Here is a 20,512-nt window from a genome sequence, read left to right on the forward strand (position 1 = left end):
CCTCAATATGCACAGGTACTACATTAGAATTTTAACTGGCATTAGTTTTCTAATAAAACTTTATGAACATTTACCCACAGTATATCTCCCATACTCATAGAAAAACAAAAAAATCAGAATTTGCTATGTATGTGATAGCACATCATCTAATACTTTGTATAAATTCCACTCAGCCATGCAACCAGCAATCAATTCAGCCTTACAGACTTACTCGTTCTGCTGCTTAAGAGCTCAAAAAAAAAAAAAAAAAGAAACCCAACAACAGAAAAACCTGAGACATTCCCATATATTAATATGACATTAATGAATTATTATTAATTTGTTAGGATAATATGTATAAAATATCCTTTCTTTAGTGATAAAATGTCATGTTTACGATTTACAATAATTCAGGAGGAAAAAGCTGAAACAAATATGACCAAAGAAAATATGGCTTGTTAAAACTAGATGGATACATGGGGCTTATTATACTACTTTTGTATAAGTTTGAAAAGTTTCATGAAAATATTTAAAAAAAAAAAAAAAAAAAAAGTTCCTGTAATTGCATTCTCCCCAAGGCTTAAATGGATGTCATCTTCCCCTCAAAACAAGATCTCTTATGAACAAAATCAGAATTTAGAATTAACTTAAACATCTCTGATTTCTTTAACTCACTTTTCAGCAAGAGATAAAGAACACATCTGTGTTCATGCCCTTATCAATGTATTTTCTACTTGCCTAATTATATCATTCAAGATATCTGCATGGCCCCCACACTTTTCAGGATAAAGTCAAACTCCTTTGGAGGGCAAAGTCAGGGACTTGCCTGACTATCTGGCCTTCTCTCTGCCACTGTCCCCTGCAATAACACCCATAATATGGACCACTTACCCTTTCCAGGAGGTACCATGAATCTTCCTACTCCCATGTCTCTGCACCTGCACTAGAACCCTAGATCTGTTTTTCACCTCACTAACTCATACTACTCTGTTAGATTTCAGTTTGGTTTGAACTATTTCAAGAAGCTTTCCCATGAATTCCCCTGCCTGGACTCCATCTATCCCAGTATTCTTCCCACCCTGAACACCCATGGCATGTATCCTTCATCACATTTTCTTAGTGTATTTTCACAAATATTGGTCTCCTTTTCTGTCACTCCCTGCAAACTTCAACAAAAACAACCACACATTTAATATTTGTACACTTAATACCTTCCACAGTGCCTAACAGAACACCTGATACATTTTAGTGCAATAAATGTTTGCTGAATAAGTAAATCAAAAAATTTCCAAACATCCAAATTCAAAGAAAATTTAGAAGATAAATGTTTAGGAAACCATTTTAATTGCATATTTAATTGCATGTTCTATTGTACAGCTGAATAACACTCAACAATTAATCTAAAAATCTGAAGTTCCCACACTAGAAAAGATACAAGAGTCATATAGTTCTTTTAATTTAAAATATGCTCTGCTAACTTGGTATAGTATATTCCACTAATGTGATTATACACTAAAGCAATAAAACTAATACGATAAATTAGAGATCTTATAAATGTAAATTTAATTTCACACCTATAAGAAGGTATTACTCTTAGCATTAGTCACACCAATAGCAAAAATCAATATCTTCATAAGCTAGCAAGAGATACAATGACCTTTACTCTGAATAGTCAACAAAAGAATCTATCTCTAGTGGTATCTATTACTTTAAGTAAGGTTAAATACATAATCAAAATTTACTTCTATGACAGGAGCTCCTAACCTGAGATCCTCTGTGGGATGTGAAAACTTGGTTAGGAAAAAAACTGTATTATTATTGTCCCTGACCTTTAAATAAAATTTAGCTCTCTTACAAATACAAACGCAGACAACAGTACCTATCACTCTGCCACCAATAAAAATCAGATATTTTGGTCAGGCGCGGTGGTTCAAGCCTCTAATCCCAGCAGTTTGGGAGGCAGAGACAGGTGGATCACCTGAGGTCACGAATTAAAGACCAGCCTAGCCACTGTCTCTAGTGAAAATACAAAAATTAGCCAGTGGTCATGGCGCACGCCTGTAATCCTAGCTACTTGGGAGGCTGAGGCAGGAGAATCACTTGAACCTAGAAGGTGGGGGTTGCAGTGAGCCAAAATCGAACCACTGCACTCTAGCCCAGGTGACAGAGCAGGACTCTGTCTCAAAAAAAAGAATGAGATATTTCCATGTCACATTACAACTGTTACTGGTATCTCAAAATATTGCTTATGCTCACCACTATTCAGAATTACAGTAAAAATTTAACCTGCTGCTTATTTGCAATCACATGCAAATAACAAACACCCAATTTATGGTAAATTTTATCCTGAAAAGCACTAAAATGTAACCAATACTTACTTCTGAATCTTCAGATAGGCCATAGCTCTGTTAGCTGGAAGAAGGGCATTAGCACCATCTGCTGCTATCCCTCGAGTATAGCATTCAATTGCTCTTTCATATTTCCCCTCTTTGAAAAATCCATTCCCCTGTTATTTTGTAGAGAAATATGAAGAAGAATTTTAAAAATGCAAAAAATTAAATGAATTCAAATCTTATGAAAAACTGTGAGGACGTTCATCAACAGTATTTCAGGAAAGAATATTAATTGTTAAAAATCTAGCCCATGAGACGTTTTAGAATCTGTTGGTTTGAGTTCTTTTTTAATGGCATTATTCTCTTTTCAGTACTAAAAGGGAAAAACATGTATACTACTATATTACTTTGCAGCATTCACTGTTATTCCATTAATAAAATATTACACAAAGCTTAAATTTAAAAACCTATTTTAACAAAGGTCCAAATATTATAGTGTCTTTAGCTACATTAGAAGCTATACAAAAGAATTTCATAACTCAAATAACTTTTGTGAAAGAACACAGTACCAGAATTATAAAGCCCACTCTTCAATATAAGATAAATTCAACAATATGGGAATTTGTATACCTGATTTCACTATAACATTTATTTATAACCAGAGTCAATTATCACAATCAATAATCATTTCATAAATATTTATTAGGAATCCTCTGTGGGTCCAGGAAAGGCTATAAATAAGTTAAACCTCCTCAACTCATGATTAGTAGAGGAATTTCAATCAGAAACAGTCCAGTGTGAATTAATGAAAAAAGTATGGATGAGAATGGACTGTAATTAACTTCTGTTAAATTTATAACTATGTATATGTAATTATATAATAAAACACTCAAAAGTAGTTTCCTAAACTTAAGTGTTTCTATAGTTATGTTTTTTTAATTTATGTATAAAGTCATCAATTACTCAAATTTTGAATTAGTAAGTCCCAGAGGCTTTAGTGTATTTAATTTCCAATTCCTACTCAAGCAAAACTTTCATATTAGAGAAGCAAGAAATTTAACTAATATACAATAAATAAATCAACACTCAGCAAAACATATACATTATATGTTGGAATAGCTTCGGATTACCAGATCTTTCTCTGAAATGGCCTGCTGCTTATTCCATTGTGCTTCAATTTGTTTTCGCTCGCTCTCTGTTGACTTAATCACTGTTTCAGCTTCCTTTGGATGTGAGTTTTCTTTGGATGCTAAAGCCTAGGAGACATAGCAGTCAGCTAAAATAAAACAAGTAATGCAAGATGCACATATATTTGACCTTAAAACATAAATACCTCAAATATATTACAATTTCTGTAACATTTTACATAATCAAAATAACATTTTCTACTCTAATTCAAAACCTTCCTACTTATTAAAGTAAAAAGTAACATAAGTATATAATAAATTTAATGTGCTTCTCATTTCAATTAAAATTAGTATCAAACACCGAAGACTGTGTGTTCTGACTTATAAGTGGGAGGTAAACATTGGGTACACATGGACATAAATGGAAACAAGACACTACAGACTACCTGTTAGGGAGAGAGACACTGGGGGTGGGGAGGGAATGAAAAACTACCTATTGGGTACTATGCTCACTACCTAGGTGACGGAATCATTCATACTCCAAACCTCAGTATCATAAAATATGCCCATGTAAAAAGCCTGCACATGTACCCTTTGAACCTAAAATAAAAGTTGAAATTATTTAGGTTCCAGAGGCTTTAGTGTATTTAATTTCCAATTCCTACTCAAGCAAAACTTTCATATTAGAGAAGCAAGAAATTTAACTAATATACAAGAAATAAATCAACACCCAGCAAAACAAATACATTATATGTTCAAATAGATAAATAACTAGCATCCATTAAAAGTAATTGCTCATTTATTCAACAAATATTTATTGAATTTCTATACAGGCCAGACACTGTTTTAGGCGCTGTTTTCAAACATAACAGTTCATTACAGCTACATCATCAAATTTCTCAAATTCAATACTCACATTCACTTTTTGATGTAAGACAAAATTTTAAAAATATGTAATACAGTTCACAACTATAATCAAGTTGACGTATTTACCAGCAGATCTTACGTGCAATAGTAATGGCAATATTTAAAAGCACACTTCCCCCAATCATTGTCATTTTTCTCTCAATGTTTCAATCAGTGCATAAGCCAAAAAGGAAGAAAATCAGTGAGATAAAAAATAATAATTCTGTCATCTGGGAAAGAGTTAAGCAGCAGTAGTTCTAAAGATCTCAGGCAACTTTTAGAACAATCAAGGATCTTTAAATACCATTACACTACCTTTAGCTTGCAAATTCATTTAGCAAAACTCTACAAAGAATTAAAATTAGAAAATCTCAATATAAAGAAATCATGTAAAATCTATGCAAAAAGCTTTACTTCTTCAAATAAAGGTCATAAGTAATGCACTTAACTTAAATAACTATAGTTTACCTGATTGATTTTCCTGAGTTCATTTGTTGCTTCAAAGTTATTTGGTTCCAGTTCTAATACTCTTTCATAATCTAAGTAAAAAAGAAGATAAAAAATATTTTTAAATAGGTAATATTTAAAAACCTGTATGAAACAATCTTTTGTTACCTGTGACAATTAGGCAACTGTCCTACAGCAAAATAAAGGAGAAACAAAGAAATACCATCATTAGGCCACTGAACTTTCTTTTTTTGAGACAAAGTCTCACTCTGTTACCCAGGCTGAGTACAGTGGCCCAATCTTGGCTCACTGCAACCTCCATCTCCCAGGTTCCAGAGATTCTGCACCTCAGCCTCCTGAGTAGCTGGGACTACAGACACACACAACCAAGCTCAGCTATTTTTTCTATTTTTAGTAGAGACAGGGTTTCTCCACGTTGGCCAGGCTAGTCTCAAACTCCTAACTTCAAGCAATCCTCCCACCTTGGCCACTGAGAGTGCCGGTAGTACAGGCATAAGCCACTGTGCCCAGCCAAGCCACTGAACTTTCTTTTTCTCCCCCAAGGCAGACAAAATCCTATGACAAACCATCTTCCACTAGCCCTAGTAAGAATACCTGCTGTCATAAGTTGTACATCATAAAACGAAGAAGCAGGCCAGGCGCCATGACTCACACCTGTAACCCCAGCACTTTGGGAGGCCGAGGCAGGCAGATCATCTGAGGTCAGGAGTTCAAGACCACCCTGGCAAACATGGTGAAACCCTGTCTCTACTAAAAATATAAAAATTAGCTGGACATGGTGGCAGGCATCTTTCCGGAGGCGGGGAGAATTGCTTAAACCCAGGAGGCAGAGGTTGCAGTGAGCTGAGAGCATGCCATCACACTCCAGCCTGGGTGACAGAGTAGCAAGAAAAAAAAAACCCCAAGAGGCAGCAAAATCCAATTAAATATCAGCTTTATTCAGATTTTAATTTATAATATACAAACTTATTTCGTGGAATAACAGAAGGCTTAGAATTCATAAATAAACAAAAATGTGTTAGGAGCTTTAAACACACTACCTCTTGCCTCACTAAAGCCAACAAGACATTTTGATGCCTATTTTACAGATGAGAAACTGAAAAATCAGAGAAGATATTGGTCACATAGCTAGTACTTAGTAACATGAGAATTTGAACCAAATTCTGATTGGTAGCAAATAATGCATTCTTTCTCAAAACATCAAGATATCATCTCAGTTGCAAAAATGAGCTTTGTTCAAATATAGAAAGCTCTCTGAAGGTAGTAACTGTGATTACTTAGTAATCTCTATATAGCATCTGTTAGATTACACTGTTAAATAATTTTTTAGATAATTACTAGAAATACCTTTTTTGGCCTCTTCTAATTTTTGCAAAGCAAATCGGGCAGCACCTCGTCTGGAATAAGCTTTTGTATAACTTCTATTCAAGGCAATTGCTAAATTACAATCAGACTCAGCAACAGCAAATCTGCATTTTTAAAACATGAAAATAAATGAAGTTAATAAAACTCATTTACTAAATCAAAACTTCAAAGTTTTGTTTCTGAAATCCTTGCAAAGTGAATTTACTTGCCCACTGAAGGCATGTTTCCCAATTCCTTTTAATTAAGCATAATAAAAGCAATACTGGCATTCCTCAACAATATTGTGGATTTGATTTTAGACCACCTCAACAAAGTAAATGTCACAATAAAGCTAGTCATACAAATTTTCTGGTTTTCCAGTGCATACAAAAGTTATATTTACATTATACTGTAATCTAGTAAGTGTGCAAAAGCTTTATGGATAAATAAAAATGTATATACCTTAATTTAAAAATACTTTATTATTAAAAAAATGCTAATGATTATCTGAGCCTTCAGTGAATATTTATGTTTTTGCTGGTGAAGTATGTTGCCTTGATGTTGATGGCTGCTGATTGATCAGGGTGGTGGTCGTACGATGTGATGCTGTTTGATAGCATTTTACTCATAATAGAACTTCTTTCAATATTGGAGTCAATTCTCTCAAACTCTGCCACTGCTTTTTCAAGTAAGTCTGTATAATGTTCTAAATCTTCTGTTGTCATTTCAAAAATGTTCACAGCACCTTCACCAGTAGATTCTATCTCAAGAAACCACTTTCCTTGCTCATCCATAGGAAGCAACTGATCATCCATTCAAGTTTGAACACAAGATTGCAGCAATTCAGTCACATCTTCCTCCACTAAAATCTTGAATCCCTCAGTCATCCATAAGAGTAGAAGTCAATTTCTTCCAAACTCCTGTTAACACTGATATTTTGACCTCCTCCCATGAATTACAGATGTTCTTAAGGGCATCTAAAATTAGTTAACCCTTTCCAGGTTTCAATCTACTTTGTCCAGATCCACTAGAGGAATCACGATCTATGACAGCTATAGCCTATGAAATGTATTTCTTTCTTTTTATTTTTATTTTTAATTTTTTTGGGGGGTGGGGGAATTTGTTCCATCCAAACACTGTTGAAGCAAGAGATAGATCTGAGGGACCACTAAACTGCTGAAACCTATTTCTTAAATAACGAGACTTGAAAGTTGAAATGACTCTTTGATCATGGGCTGCAGATGGATGTTGTGTTAGGAAGCATGAAAACAACATTCATTTCCTTGTACATCTCCAGCAGATATCTTGGGTGAGTAGGTACATTGTCAATAAGCCATACTATTTTGAAATAAATCTTTTTCCCAAGCAGTAAGTCTCAACAGTAGGCCTAAAATATTCAGTAAACCAGTTGATAATAGAGGTACTGTCATCCAGACTTTGTTATTTTTATATAGAGAGCACAGGCAGAGTAGATTTAGCATAATTCCTAAGGGCCCTAGGACTTTTGGAATGGTAAATGAGCACAGTCTTCAACTTAAAGCCACCAGCTACATTAGCCCCTAACAAGAGAATCAGACTGTCCTTTGAAGCCAGGCATTGATTTCTCTCTAGTTGTGAAAGTCCTAGATGGCACTGTCTTCTAACAGAAAGCTGTTTAGTCAACACTGAAAATGTGTTGTTTAACATAGTCAACTTCATCAATTACCTTAGCTAGATCTTCTGAATAACTTTCTACAGGTTCTCCATCAGCACTTGCTGCTTCACCTTCCACTTTTATGTTACGGAGACAGCTTCTTTCCTTAAACCTCATGAACCAACTCCTGCTAGCTTTCAACTTTTTTTCAGCAGCTTTCTCACTTCTCTCAACCTTCACTAAATTGAAGAATGTTAGGGCCATGTGCTAGATTAGACTTTGGCTCAAGAGAATGTTATGGCTGGTTTAATCTATACAGACCAATAAAACTTTCTCCCTAACATTAGGCTTCTTTCACTTTTTAATTACTTGTGTTCAATGGAGTAGCCCTTTTAATTTCCTTCAAGAACTTTTCCTTTGTATTCACAACTTGGCTAACTGGCAAAAGAAGCCTAACTTTGAGTCAGTCTTGGCTTTCCATGTGCCTTCCTCACCAAGTTTAATCATTTCTAGCCTCCGATTTAAAGTGAGAGATCTGCGAGCCTTTCACTTGAACACTTAAATGCCACTGTAGGCATTTTTTGTTTGTTTGTTTTGAGATGGAGTTTCACTCTGTCACCAGGCTGGAGTGCAGTGGCATGATCTCGGCTCACTGCAACCTCTGCCTCCTGGGCTCAGGCAATTCTCATGCCTCAGCCTCCAGAGTATCTGAGATTATAGGCATGCACCACCACGCTCGGCTAATTCTTTGTATTTTTAGTAGAGACAGGATTTCACCATGTTGGCCAGGCTGGTCTCAAACTCCTGGCCCCAAGTGAACCACCCATCTCGACATCCCAAAGTGCTGGGATTACAGATATGAGCCACCATGCCTGGCCTCACTGTAGGTTATTAACTGGCCTAATTTCAACACTGTTGTATCTCAGGGAATAGGGAGGCCCAAGGAGAGGGACAGAGATGGGGGGGCAGTTGGTCAGTGAAGCAGACTGAAGGCACATTTATTCATTAAGCTTGCCATAATATATAGGCATGCTTGATGGCTCCCCAAAACAATTACATTAGAAATGTCAAAGATCCCTGATCAGAGATCACCATAACAGATAGAATAACAAAAAAAAGTCTGAAATACTGTAACAATTACTAAAATGTGATACAGAGATACAAAGTAAACACATGCTGTTGGAAAAATGGCACCAACAGAGTTGCTTGACTTGCCTGATACAGGGTTGCCACAAACCTTCATTTTGTAAAAACAGTATCTGTGGATGCAATAAAGCGACAAACAATAAAACAAGGTATGCCTATAATTCCTAATGGTGGAACATTAGTAGCACTCCCTTTAATGCAAGAAACAAGAATGCCCATTATCACTGCTTTTTCTTGGTATTACATAGAGGTCTCCACCAATGTATTTCTGTAAGAAAGAAATACAAGGACTAGAAACAAAGGAAAAAACCTGATATTATTCTCAGATGATATGATGGTCTAAAAAGAAAACTCAAAATAATCTAAAGACACTGCTAGAAATATTAAAATATAAAAGTTTAGTAAGGTGACTATGATAGACCAACAAAAAACAAACAAAACTAACAAAGATGTACAAGACACAGATGCAAAAAATTGTAAGACTATTTTCAAAGACATTAATGATAATGTAAGTGGAAATATTTCACATTCATCTATAACAAAGCACAAAAATGTACCAATATGATTCTCTCCAGGCTGATTTATAAATATAATGCAATTCTAATCAAAATCCCAACAGGATGTTTTAAGGAATTTGGGAAGATGATTCTAAAATTTATACTGATGAGTAAGTCCACAAATACCCAAGACATTGCTGAATAATAAAATATAGGAGAATATGCCCTATATCAAATATCAAGACTTACAGTTATAATGCTTGGATGGATTGTGGAATGGATATAAGGACAGGCAAGAGACCAGTGTAAAGAACAAAAGATGAGAAAGTGATCTAGGCAAACATGACATATGACAACATGCATAGCATGGCAGATCCATGGGGGAAAGTAGGGCTATTCCAAAAATAAGAGCTGGAAAAACCTTTGGCATATGTGAAAAGGCCTAAATGTGAAAATTAAATCTTAAAAATGTTTAGAAGAAATCAGAGGAGACTATTATGAACTCAAGCAGCAAACTATTTTTTTAATAAATCATTTTATAAAGTTCTAATCTTTTTAAAAAATAAACTGAAATATGTTAAAAGTAAATATTTACATTAATTAAAATTCCATAAAGAAAGAAAAAAGATAAGCTACAAATTGAGAGAAAATAGTTATTATGAAAAAGACCGAAGGATTAGTATCCAGGATAAAGAACTCTTCATCGTTGCCATTTTACACCTACTAGATTGAAAACAATTAAGAAGCCCAATTATATCAGTGTTGGTAAGGATAGGAAATACGCATTATTATACACTGCAAATGTGAATGTAATTCATCCATCTACCTTTGTAACAACTGTGTAACAACAAACTACCTTTATCATCATTCTGTGAAGCCGAACATCTATATATTTTATAACTCAACACCAAGAAACATGTACAAAAATGTTCCTAGCATCACTGAAATAAGGAAGGAAAGGATAGAAAGTGGGCAGTAGAAAGAGGGACAGAAGGAGGGAAAAAAGAGTGGGAGGGAGAGAGAGAAGAAAAAGAAAGGAAGATGGGAACCAACCAACAATCGAGCAACACAAGAATAGATAGATAATGGCCGGGCTCAGTGGTTCACATCTGTAATCTCAGCACTTTGGGAGGTTGAGGCGGGTGGATCACAAGGTCAAGAGATGGAGACCATCCTGGCCAACATAGTGAAACCCTGTCTCTACTAAAAATACAAAAACTGAGTGTGGTGGTGAGCGCCTGTAGACCCAGTTACTTGGGAGGCTGAAGCAGGAGAATCACTCGAACCTGGGAGGCAGAGGTTGCAGTGAGCCGAGACTGCGCTACTGCACTCTAGCCTGGTGAGACAGTGAGACTGTCTCCAAAAAAATAAAAAATAAAAAAATAATGGTATATTTCTAAAAAGAAATTATCTTATATAACAGTTACAATGAGAGCTCTAGAGCTATACACATCAAAACCAGAATGAATCATAAAAATATAATATTCAGAGAAATCGGTGAGCCACAGACAACTACATATGTTTAAAGCACAAAAATAAGCAAGGTTATACAATATATTATTTAGGGACATATACATATATAATAAACTTTTTTTAAATCAAGAGAATGATAAATATGTAATTCAAGATAGTGGTTAACTGGGAGGGAGGCAAGGAACAGGATACAGAAGGGAGCATCAAGGTAATTTCAAAAATAATGGTAATGTTCTGGTTTTTAAGTTGAGAGGGGCCCTAATATAGGCTTATTTTAAATTATTCTCTATAACTTATATATGAGATACAAATACTGCAGATATCAAATATTATAAAATGTAAAGATTCCCTAATTTTTTAGAATATTAATGAGTTTCAAAGACATAAAAATATGCTATTTAAATAGTAAAAACTCAGATAACAATAAAATTTGTATTTCCAAATAATTAAAACAGTAAGAATGTCTTCCTTGATGTTATTCACCTTTTCAAAAAACCCCTATGATAGGCTGGTTACCTGCATATGATAAGACAGTACCTTTTATATTCTTCCACATTAAGTATTTATTTTAAAAGTCAGTATGACTTAAAGACAAATGTTGAAACATATTTTAAGTTTACTATCATAAATGTTCTCTAGATTAAAAAGTGGATAAATGGTTTTTCAAAATAATGAAGGATATTAATTTCTAAAAACATCCAACAAACTTTTTTAGCTTTGTGAATTAGACAAGAACACTACTACTGAATTTTTAGAGGAACACCTCAGTAAAGTGAGCTATGGAAACACAGTTTTTAGCACCAGATGTTTAAAATGACTAGGAAAGTAACTCAATAAAAAGGAGTGGGCTATAAAAATTTACAGCTGAAAAGAAATGCAATACATTTTCAATCTGTCCTTCACACTTTATTACAAACGTTTTTTAAAATTAGTCTCAATATATATATAAGACATTCACATTCACACACATCACAGAAGTCCTTACTTTTTCAATCTAAAATACGCTGACGCTCTATTTGTTGGCAACACGGGATTATATGGATCGGCATCCATGCCTTTTGTGTAGCAGTCAATTGCTTCATCATATTTTCCTTGTTTGAAGTATTTATTGCCCTGAAGAACAGAAAATCAAATAAGATGATCTTTTTTACAAATGTTAAATTCACTACAGTTGACCCTTGAGTAACCCAGGTATGAAGACCACAGGTCCACTTAAATGTGGATTTTTTCAATAAGTCTACACCAAGTGTGCCTGCCTCCCTTTCCGCCTTCTCCACCTTTTCTGCCTCTGCCACCCCTGAAAGAGGAAGACCAATTCTTCCTCTTCCTCCTCCTCAGCCTACTCAATGTGAAGATGACAAGGATGAAGACTTCTATGATCCCCTTCTACTTAGTAAAATATGTTTATATAAATACACATTCTCTTCCTTAAAATGTTCTTAATAACATTTTCTTTTTTCTAGCTTACTTTTTTGTAAGAATACAGTAAATAATACATATAACACATAAAATTTGTGCTAATCAATTACTTGTGTTATCCATACTGCTTCCAGTCAACATTAAGCTATTAGTAGTTAAGTTTTGGGGGAGTCAAGAATTATATGCAGATTTTTTTACTGCATGAGGCATTGACCCCACACTGCTCAAGGGTCAACTGTATATGATCATTGTATGGGCACAATCCAAGAGCCCAATCAGAAAAATGAGTAAAATACCTAGCATTATACTCCTTATTGACAATACCAACCTACAGAAATGTAACCAAAAAAAAAAAGCATCAAGAGTTTAATCTGAATAGAGTTCCATCTTTGTGAAAGTAATATAGCTGGTTTTATAATAATGAACCATCCCTCAGGGAGATACTGAACATTCCAAAAAGTAGCCAAAGATGGCCTTTGATATGCAGGAGTGGAATATAATACTTATGCCAAGAATCACACACTAATTTCAAGTTACTTCAATCTACTACTAAAAACACTGGACAACTCCAAATACAGTCCAAGCATTTACATAAAACAGTTCATTTACTACGCACAAGAACCTGTTGAAGTTGGTAATATTAATGTCATTTTACAGATGAGGAAACTGAAATTCAGAAGTTTAAAAAGAGATTTGAACCCAGGTAATCTGGCTCGAAAGCATGTACTCCTAACCACTATGTTCCACTGCCTCCAGAGAGGGATGTAGCCAACAACCACAAAGTTTAAACACCTACTAAAGTATGTTCAAGAAACTTTAGGATCCATATGATTTTCCACAGCTCCTGCTTACGTGAAAAAAACAAAACCTCACTAATTAATACCTTTTCTTTTAAAACAAGAGCCTTTTGAGAATCTACATGAATCCCATCTTCTTCCGACTCTGATTCTTGAGACAGAGAATCATGGGTACTATCATCTTTGTCAAGCTCATCAAGGATACTGTCCTAAAATCAAAAGAAGAAAAAGAGTGCTCATAATTATATGACCATTAGGGGGGAAAAAAAGACATACTAAAAAAAATACACTCAAAAGAACGTAAATTGTTACAATCTAAAGACCTACAGGCTTACAAATTATTACAATCTAAGGACCTACAGGCTTACAAAGCAACCCAAATCTCTCATTCAGATTATATCCAGAGAAAAAGATGCCTTTGTTCAGAAAACCAAGATCCAAACCAAGAATCTAACTTTAAACTCATAAAGCTAAGTCAATAGACTATACTAATCACCCCTAAATCACAAACTATTAGCAGTTAGGTATTACGGCTTACAGGAAGTTTGCAAATAGCCCTAAACTAATATAATTAGCACCCCAGTAGCAGACAAAGTTTTCTTTAAAAAACATTATTCTTCCCTATTTTGAAACAAAAAAACTGCTGCTTTAAAACTGCTATTTAAAAACCAAAAAAAAAAAAAAAAAAAAAAAATAGAGCACATTAGCTCCTAAACTTCACAATAACCTACGAGGGAGTATAACTACCCTCACTTGATTTTCCTTCAATTTTTCTCTTGAGGGAACTGAAATGCAGAAGTTAGTTAACTCATTCAAGGTCACTCAACTAGTAAGTGGCCAAGTCTACTTCCTCCAAGAGTTCTCAATCGTTATGTTACACCATCTCTCAGTATATTCCAAAATATAGCTGCCTCTACCAAAGGAAAAATACAATATGCTAGTCCCACGATTCTCAATCTCTTTTGATGCACACTACTTTCGTGGTAATAAATAATCTCACAGACCTCTCACCAGAATTTTTCTCTCATTTTTCATGTGATAAAACAATGATTTTTAGTAAGATTTTATTTTTATTTAATTTTATTTAATTTTATTTTTGAGACAGCATCTGGCTCTGCTGCCTAGGCTGGAGTGCAGTAGTGTGATCTTAGCTCACTGCAACCTCCATCTCCCAGGCTCAAGCCATCCTCCCACCTCGGTCTCCCAAGTAGCTGGGACTATAGGCACGCATCACATGCCCGGTTAATTTTATTTATTTATTTATTTATTTAGAGACAGAGTCTCGCTTCGTCACCAGGTGCCAGGCTGGAGTGCAGTGTCGCAATCTTGGCTCACTGCCTCCCAGGTTCAAGCAATTCTCCTGCCTCAGCCTCCGAGTATACTTTTTTATTTTTTGTAGAGAAGGGCTTTTGCCATGTTGCCCAGGCTAGTCTGGATACTGAGCCCAAGCAATCTGCCCACCTGAGTCTCCCAAAGTGCTGGGATTACAGGCATGAGCCACCGCGATCAGCATTAGAGTTCATTAAAGCACATTTAAACTCAAACTTTAATCATTACATAAACAAAATCCTTTTTGCATTCAAAAACTATTTTAAAGCTATTTACGTTAAAAAAAATGCTTATAAAAACAAAAAAATTATTCAGCTTCATTAAATGAACATTGAAAGATGAACTGAAATTTAGCTATGTGTTTTAGCATGAAGATTCTAGAAATACCACCAGCCTACCAACATTGTAGTCAGGATTATCCAATCCTGCTATGCTGACATGTATAGAAAACTAATAGCAGCAAGGCACTAAGGCAGCTGCTCAGATCTGAACTAGAATGAAATAGAAACTAAACAACTATATCTTGTATAGAGACACTAAAACGACAATTGCAAGCTACGCAGTATAATCATTATGGCATTGTTTACACACAGCAGGAGCTCAATCAATATCTGTGTAGAAAACATCTCTGTAAGAAATCATCTGAGATGATGCCTTTCAGGAAAGGGCATTATAAGAAGACACCAACTGATGAAAAGGAACAGGCTGTATAACAAGAAGTCACACAAAAAAATGAAGACAGGCTACATGACACTTGGGAATAAATTCTATTTTCAGAAAGTATCATTTCCAACAGTGATAAATTCAAGACCCAAAATTTTACTTCTCTTATACTGGGACAATCCTGAAGCAGATGGCAAACCAAACAAAAGTCCCAGTTCTCTCTTAATTAGCCTCAGTTTTATTAAGAAAAATACCACACAGGTCGGGCGCAGTGGCTCACGCCTATAAACCCAACACTTTGGGAGGCCGAGGTGGATCACGAGGTCAAGAGATCGAGACCATCCTGGTCAACATGGTGAAACCCCATCTCTACTAAAAATACAAAAATTAGCTGGACATGGTGGCGCACGCCTGTAGTCCCAGCTACTTGGGAGGCTGAGGCAGGAGAACTGCTTGAACACAGGAGGCGGAAGTTGTGGTGAGTCGAGATCGCACCATTGCACTCCAGCCTGGGTAACAAGAGTGAAACTCCATCTCAAAACAAAAAAAGAAAGAAAAGAAAAATACCACACAAATAATCTGGAAAAATGTTTGGCAGTATTTTCTAAAACTAAATGTATTTATAAACTATGACCCAGTAAATCCCCTCTAGGGTGCTTATGTCCATCAAAAGACAAGTACAAGAATGTTCACAGCAGGTTTATTCATCATAGCCCCAAACTGCCAACACCACAAAGGTATATCAATAAGAGAATGGACACACAAATTGAGATATCCACACAATGGAATTCTGGTCAGCAATGAAAAAGAACTGCTGCTACTCACAATATGGATCTCAGATAATGATAGCAAAAGAAGCCAAACTTAATGAATGCATACTGCATAATACATTTATGTGAAATTCCAAACTGACCTACAGTATGAGAGGTCAGAAGAGTGGCTACTTTTGAGAAGTTATCTACTGAAAGGAAGGCCTCTGTGAGGCTGGAAATGTTTTTGTTGTTTTTTTTTTCAAGAGTCTCCCTCTGTCTCCCAGGCTGGAGTGCAATGGTGTGATCTCCACTCACTGTAACCTCCGCCACCCGGGTTCAAGTCATTCTCGCGCCTCAGCCTCCCAGAATGTTCTATATCTTGATCCAAACAGTGGCTTCACAGGTGTACGCTTGAGTAAAAATTCAGGAAGATGCACACTTAAGGTTTTTGTAGGTTATGCACATTATAGCTCAGTAAAAATGTTAAACAGAAAAATACAAAGAACATAATAAACAAAGAAATTAGACAGTGGTTACTTCTGGAGTAGAGGGGAGAAAAGAACATGGGATCAGAAAGGAACATACCAGTAAGCTTCAATGGTACTGGAAAAATTCTCTTTAAGTTAGATGGTAGGTAGGCTCAAGTATTCATTGTATTACTATGCTTTGGAACACATATCTCCACATATTCTTTGGTATGAATCAAATATTACATAATAAACATTTTTTAAAAACTAAAAAGGAATATATATTCCAAATTTGGTTATCACATCTCCCAACACACATACCCCTAACAAAATCAATCCTCGAAGTAGATCAGAGTGCAGAATAAGGCTGGCCAACAGGTTCTCTTTCACAGGCTGACATGACAGTGGCTGCTTAAAACATTGGTAGAGGTTTCTAAGGCAGAGCACTGGTGGTGATTCTCCAAGTATGTTGTGTATCACATGTGGGAGATGGGAGGACACACATCTGCTATCCCAGTCTAGAAGGGTGAAGAAGCCCAACTCCCTGGGATCAAGATAGGCCTACGTTTATTGTCACACAGCCCCAGTCCCAAGACTAGACACAAAGGCATTCTCTTTTAGCAGAATTCTACAGGTCCTTCAGGCTGCAACAAAGACTTCTGACCTGTACATTCTGTTCTGGGAGTATCTTAGAATTATGGCTGTTTAGGGGTTAGAGAAGAAGGGGGATTGGGGAACAGTATGACTATAAAGGAATGGCACAAAGGGAATCTTTGTGGTGGTGCCATATATCTGTACTTTAATTGTAGCTGGGTTATCCAAACCTACACATGGGATAAAATAACATAGAACCATACGCACACTGTACTAATGTCAATTTCCTAGTTTTGATACTATGTACTACAGCTAAGAAAGATGTAACCACCAGAGGAAACTGGATGAAGAGTACACTGGATAAATAAATAATAATAAATAAATAAATAATGTTTGCAAAAAGAAAGAAAAAAGAACAAAATTCTGGCTGTTTTAGCTACCACTCCCTGAAAGAAGATTGCAGAAAAAAAAAAAAATTATCTCATTAACCAAAGAGCTATGTAATTAAATGTTTATTCCACATAAAATAGTGTCTAAGAGAAAGACACAGGCCATAACTCTACATTATTTTTCAATTAGCCCATGACTATCAGCTAACTCCCAGAAAATTTTACTCAAATATTAAGAAGCAAACGACTAGATTAACTTACCACATCAAGTTTTGCCCATGCCTCATAATCATAAGATTTTATTCTATTTTTTGTGTTTTCCTCTTTGGTTTTTTTGGAAGACTCTTTAGCTTTGCCTTTCTTCTTTTTCCTAAAATTGCCATTTCGAATAGGAGGTAAATTCTAAGGCAGGAAAAAAAAAACACAAAGTTGTGAGTATTCTGCTCTATTACTCTTTGTATAACTAGATATGTTTAAAATTCTCACTATATTTTCTTGTAAGAATTTTGCAATTTAATTTTAAAGTGTTTTACCATCTTCACTCATAATAATTATGCTTGAAAAGTTTAATTCATACTTTGATGAATGTTGGACACTGTTCAATCACAAGAAAAAAGTGTTACCTAGAAATTCTAATTATACCCTTAATTTGCAATCATAAATTCAAACTTCGAAAACAACCTATCTTCATCCTTAGTACGATAAACTAGCAGTAATGCAAAGGCAAACTAAACTGCCTCCATATTATGTACAGTATGAAAATCCAGCCACACTTAAATGCACTGTCTTAGGAAAAACTTTCGGTTGAACCTAGGTACTAACTGCATTTTTATGCCAATATGGTAGGTTAACATATCACTAAATATATAACTACACATATTATTTTTATACACACACACCTCTATATATTTTATGATGCTAGTCATTTACCTCTAAGTATTATCACATGGTCATCCTTTTGGTAACTATTCACTAAGCCTTAAAGTATGGTAACATATTTAATTATTACAAAGACTTTCTGAAAAGCAGAATTTCTAAAAACATTGAGAGTGAAGCAAACCACTTCAATTTCAGTATTTTCACAAAATATTTTAAGAAGTTATGTCTTATTTTTAAAAAACTCATCTCGGTGGATGTTTAATTAGGAATTCTTAATTTACCTCTTCAGGAACACCATTCTGTCTTCTTAGTTCCATATCCTTTTGTTTAATGTCTTTTTCCCAGTTTTCCAAATCCCTCATAAAGTCTTGTAATTCTTCTGCATTTTGTTTCACTTGTAGTTGTAATTCAACTGCTTTATTTGCTGAAGTCATTATGGCCTGCAGAGTTTTGAACAACCAACCTCTGATAAGAATAAGCCTATTTAGTTTATTTTTCTGAAAGCTAACTATTTTTTTTTACCCTTTCATAAGTGGCCAAGAGACATGGACAGAAGAGAGCCAAGTGATGCTAAATAAAGAAAAATCAATATAATATTTTAAAAATAAATCAGCTGCTGAATAAACAAATGAAAAATAGACAAGTTTGAGCACCCTTGAAAGGCAACAATAAAGAATGGGAATATGGAGACAAATCACTGAAATTATCAAGTACCCTATGGTAGCACACAGGCTGCTTATCTCTGGAGTTGAGTGATTACCTCCTTTATTTCTTTTCCTTCCAACATTTAACTTCTACTATGTGAAAGACCCTAAATCAAGATTTAGGGATGCAAAAACAAGACAAGGTCCCCTGTCTAGTGGAGAAAAAATATATATATAAAGTACTAGTAACAAAATAAATATGTTGGGCAGGGTTTCTGACATTTTGAGCCAAAAAAATTAAGAGTGCTGTCCTGCGCATTGTAGGATGATTGCCAACATCTCTGTCCTCTACCAACTAGGTGCCAGGATTATCTCTTCCCCTCATGGCTTGTGACAAGGAAGAAATTCCCAGACACTGCCAAATGTTCCCTAAGAGGTAAAATAACCCCTGGCTGAGAACCCTGTGTGAGGTACATACAGACACTACGGAACTGACCACAAAGGAGAGGCAACAGTCAGATGGTAGGGTGGTAGAATCAAGGAAGGCGTCCCCAGAGGTGTTGGAACTTTAGCTGGGTTTCAAAGGGGCCTGCCAAGTGACTAACAGAGAGGAGTGGGTGGGCAGAGTGAGGGACTATGAGGGAGAATGAAGGAAGAGAAGATTGAAGAGATGGACATGGGACAGCCTTGAAATGGCAGGCCATGAGGTATAACCTATATTCGGAAAGTTATATGAAAATATCAAGGTAGTAAAATAAAATGAACTTGATTACTGCGGTGTTTGAGAACAGAGAAAAATTCAAACAGTGGCCTAGATTTCTGGCTTGGGAGCCTGGTAAGACTACTGACGGCATTTTGAGTCAAGAAATACGTTAAAAGGAAAAGAGGTGTCAAAGTTGGAGGGCAAATGGAAAGTCAAATTATTTGTTTGGGATATGCTGAATTTGAGTGCTAATGGGGCGAGGAGATAATTCAGTAGGTAGCTATATAGAACTATAGATAAATTCAGGTGTTACCAGCATAAAGGTGGAAGCTAGAATCAAGGATATGGTCATGTTTCACCATTGTGACAACTGGGGGATGGAGTAAGCCTGGAGAATACTAAACGGAGGAAGAGATACCAAGGAAGGAAAAAGTAGGCAGTAGCCCTAGACAGCTAGGAGGAAAACCTAGAGTGTACTGTTACAGATGACAAAAAAAATGAGTTCAAGAAAGTGAAAGCGGTTAGGTTTCATCCTCCAAATGCCATGGAGGATACATAGAGGTAAAGAAAGTGTATTATATGAAGACTATTCAGAGTTTTCTTCTTTTATTTTTTTTTCTTTTTTTTAGACAGTCTCACTCAGCCTCCCAAGTGGCTGGGGTTACAAGTGCGGGCCACCACACCTGACTAATTTTTTTTTTTTTTTTCAGTAGAGAGGGGGATTTCACCATGTTGGCTAGGCTGATCTCGAACTCCTGACCTCAAGTGGTTTGCCCACCTCCGCCTCCCAAAGTGCTGGGATTACAGGTGTGAGCCACCGGGCCTGGCCTCGATTCAGAGTTTCAACGGGATTTTTTTTTAAGGGTGGGAGGCCAAGGGTAGTGGCTCATGCCCGTAATCCCAGCATTTTGAGAGGCAGGGGTTGGCAGGCAAGGGGAAGAGCTTGGGCTCAGGAGTTCAAGACCAGCCT

The 20,512-nt window shown here is 35.8% G+C and overlaps 1 protein-coding gene across 3 annotated transcripts in view; it reads right to left on the reverse strand.

Annotated features, from left to right (window-relative positions):
• RPAP3 (RNA polymerase II associated protein 3) overlaps nucleotides 1-20,512 on the reverse strand; it is a 34,768-nt gene that overhangs the window by 13,073 nt on the left and 1,183 nt on the right. For 2 of the 3 annotated variants that reach the window (XM_032248418.1, XM_032248416.1), the window contains exons 2-9: nucleotides 18,477-18,635; nucleotides 17,578-17,718; nucleotides 13,209-13,331; nucleotides 11,892-12,019; nucleotides 6,161-6,282; nucleotides 4,814-4,884; nucleotides 3,443-3,568; nucleotides 2,358-2,485 (exon numbers count right to left, since the gene is read on the reverse strand). In XM_032248418.1, coding sequence (XP_032104309.1) covers nucleotides 2,358-2,485; nucleotides 3,443-3,568; nucleotides 4,814-4,884; nucleotides 6,161-6,282; nucleotides 11,892-12,019; nucleotides 13,209-13,331; nucleotides 17,578-17,718; nucleotides 18,477-18,629 — 992 coding nt within the window. In that variant the 5' untranslated portion in view covers nucleotides 18,630-18,635. Of the gene's footprint in view, nucleotides 1-2,357; nucleotides 2,486-3,442; nucleotides 3,569-4,813; nucleotides 4,885-6,160; nucleotides 6,283-11,891; nucleotides 12,020-13,208; nucleotides 13,332-17,577; nucleotides 17,719-18,476; nucleotides 18,657-20,512 lie in introns of those variants that run through there. The other variant, XM_032248417.1, reaches the window with a different exon arrangement.

Source organism: Sapajus apella, unplaced genomic scaffold (genome assembly GCF_009761245.1).
Source record: "Sapajus apella isolate SASKATOON/1434 unplaced genomic scaffold, GSC_monkey_1.0 scaffold66, whole genome shotgun sequence".
Lineage (NCBI taxonomy): Eukaryota > Metazoa > Chordata > Mammalia > Primates > Cebidae > Sapajus > Sapajus apella.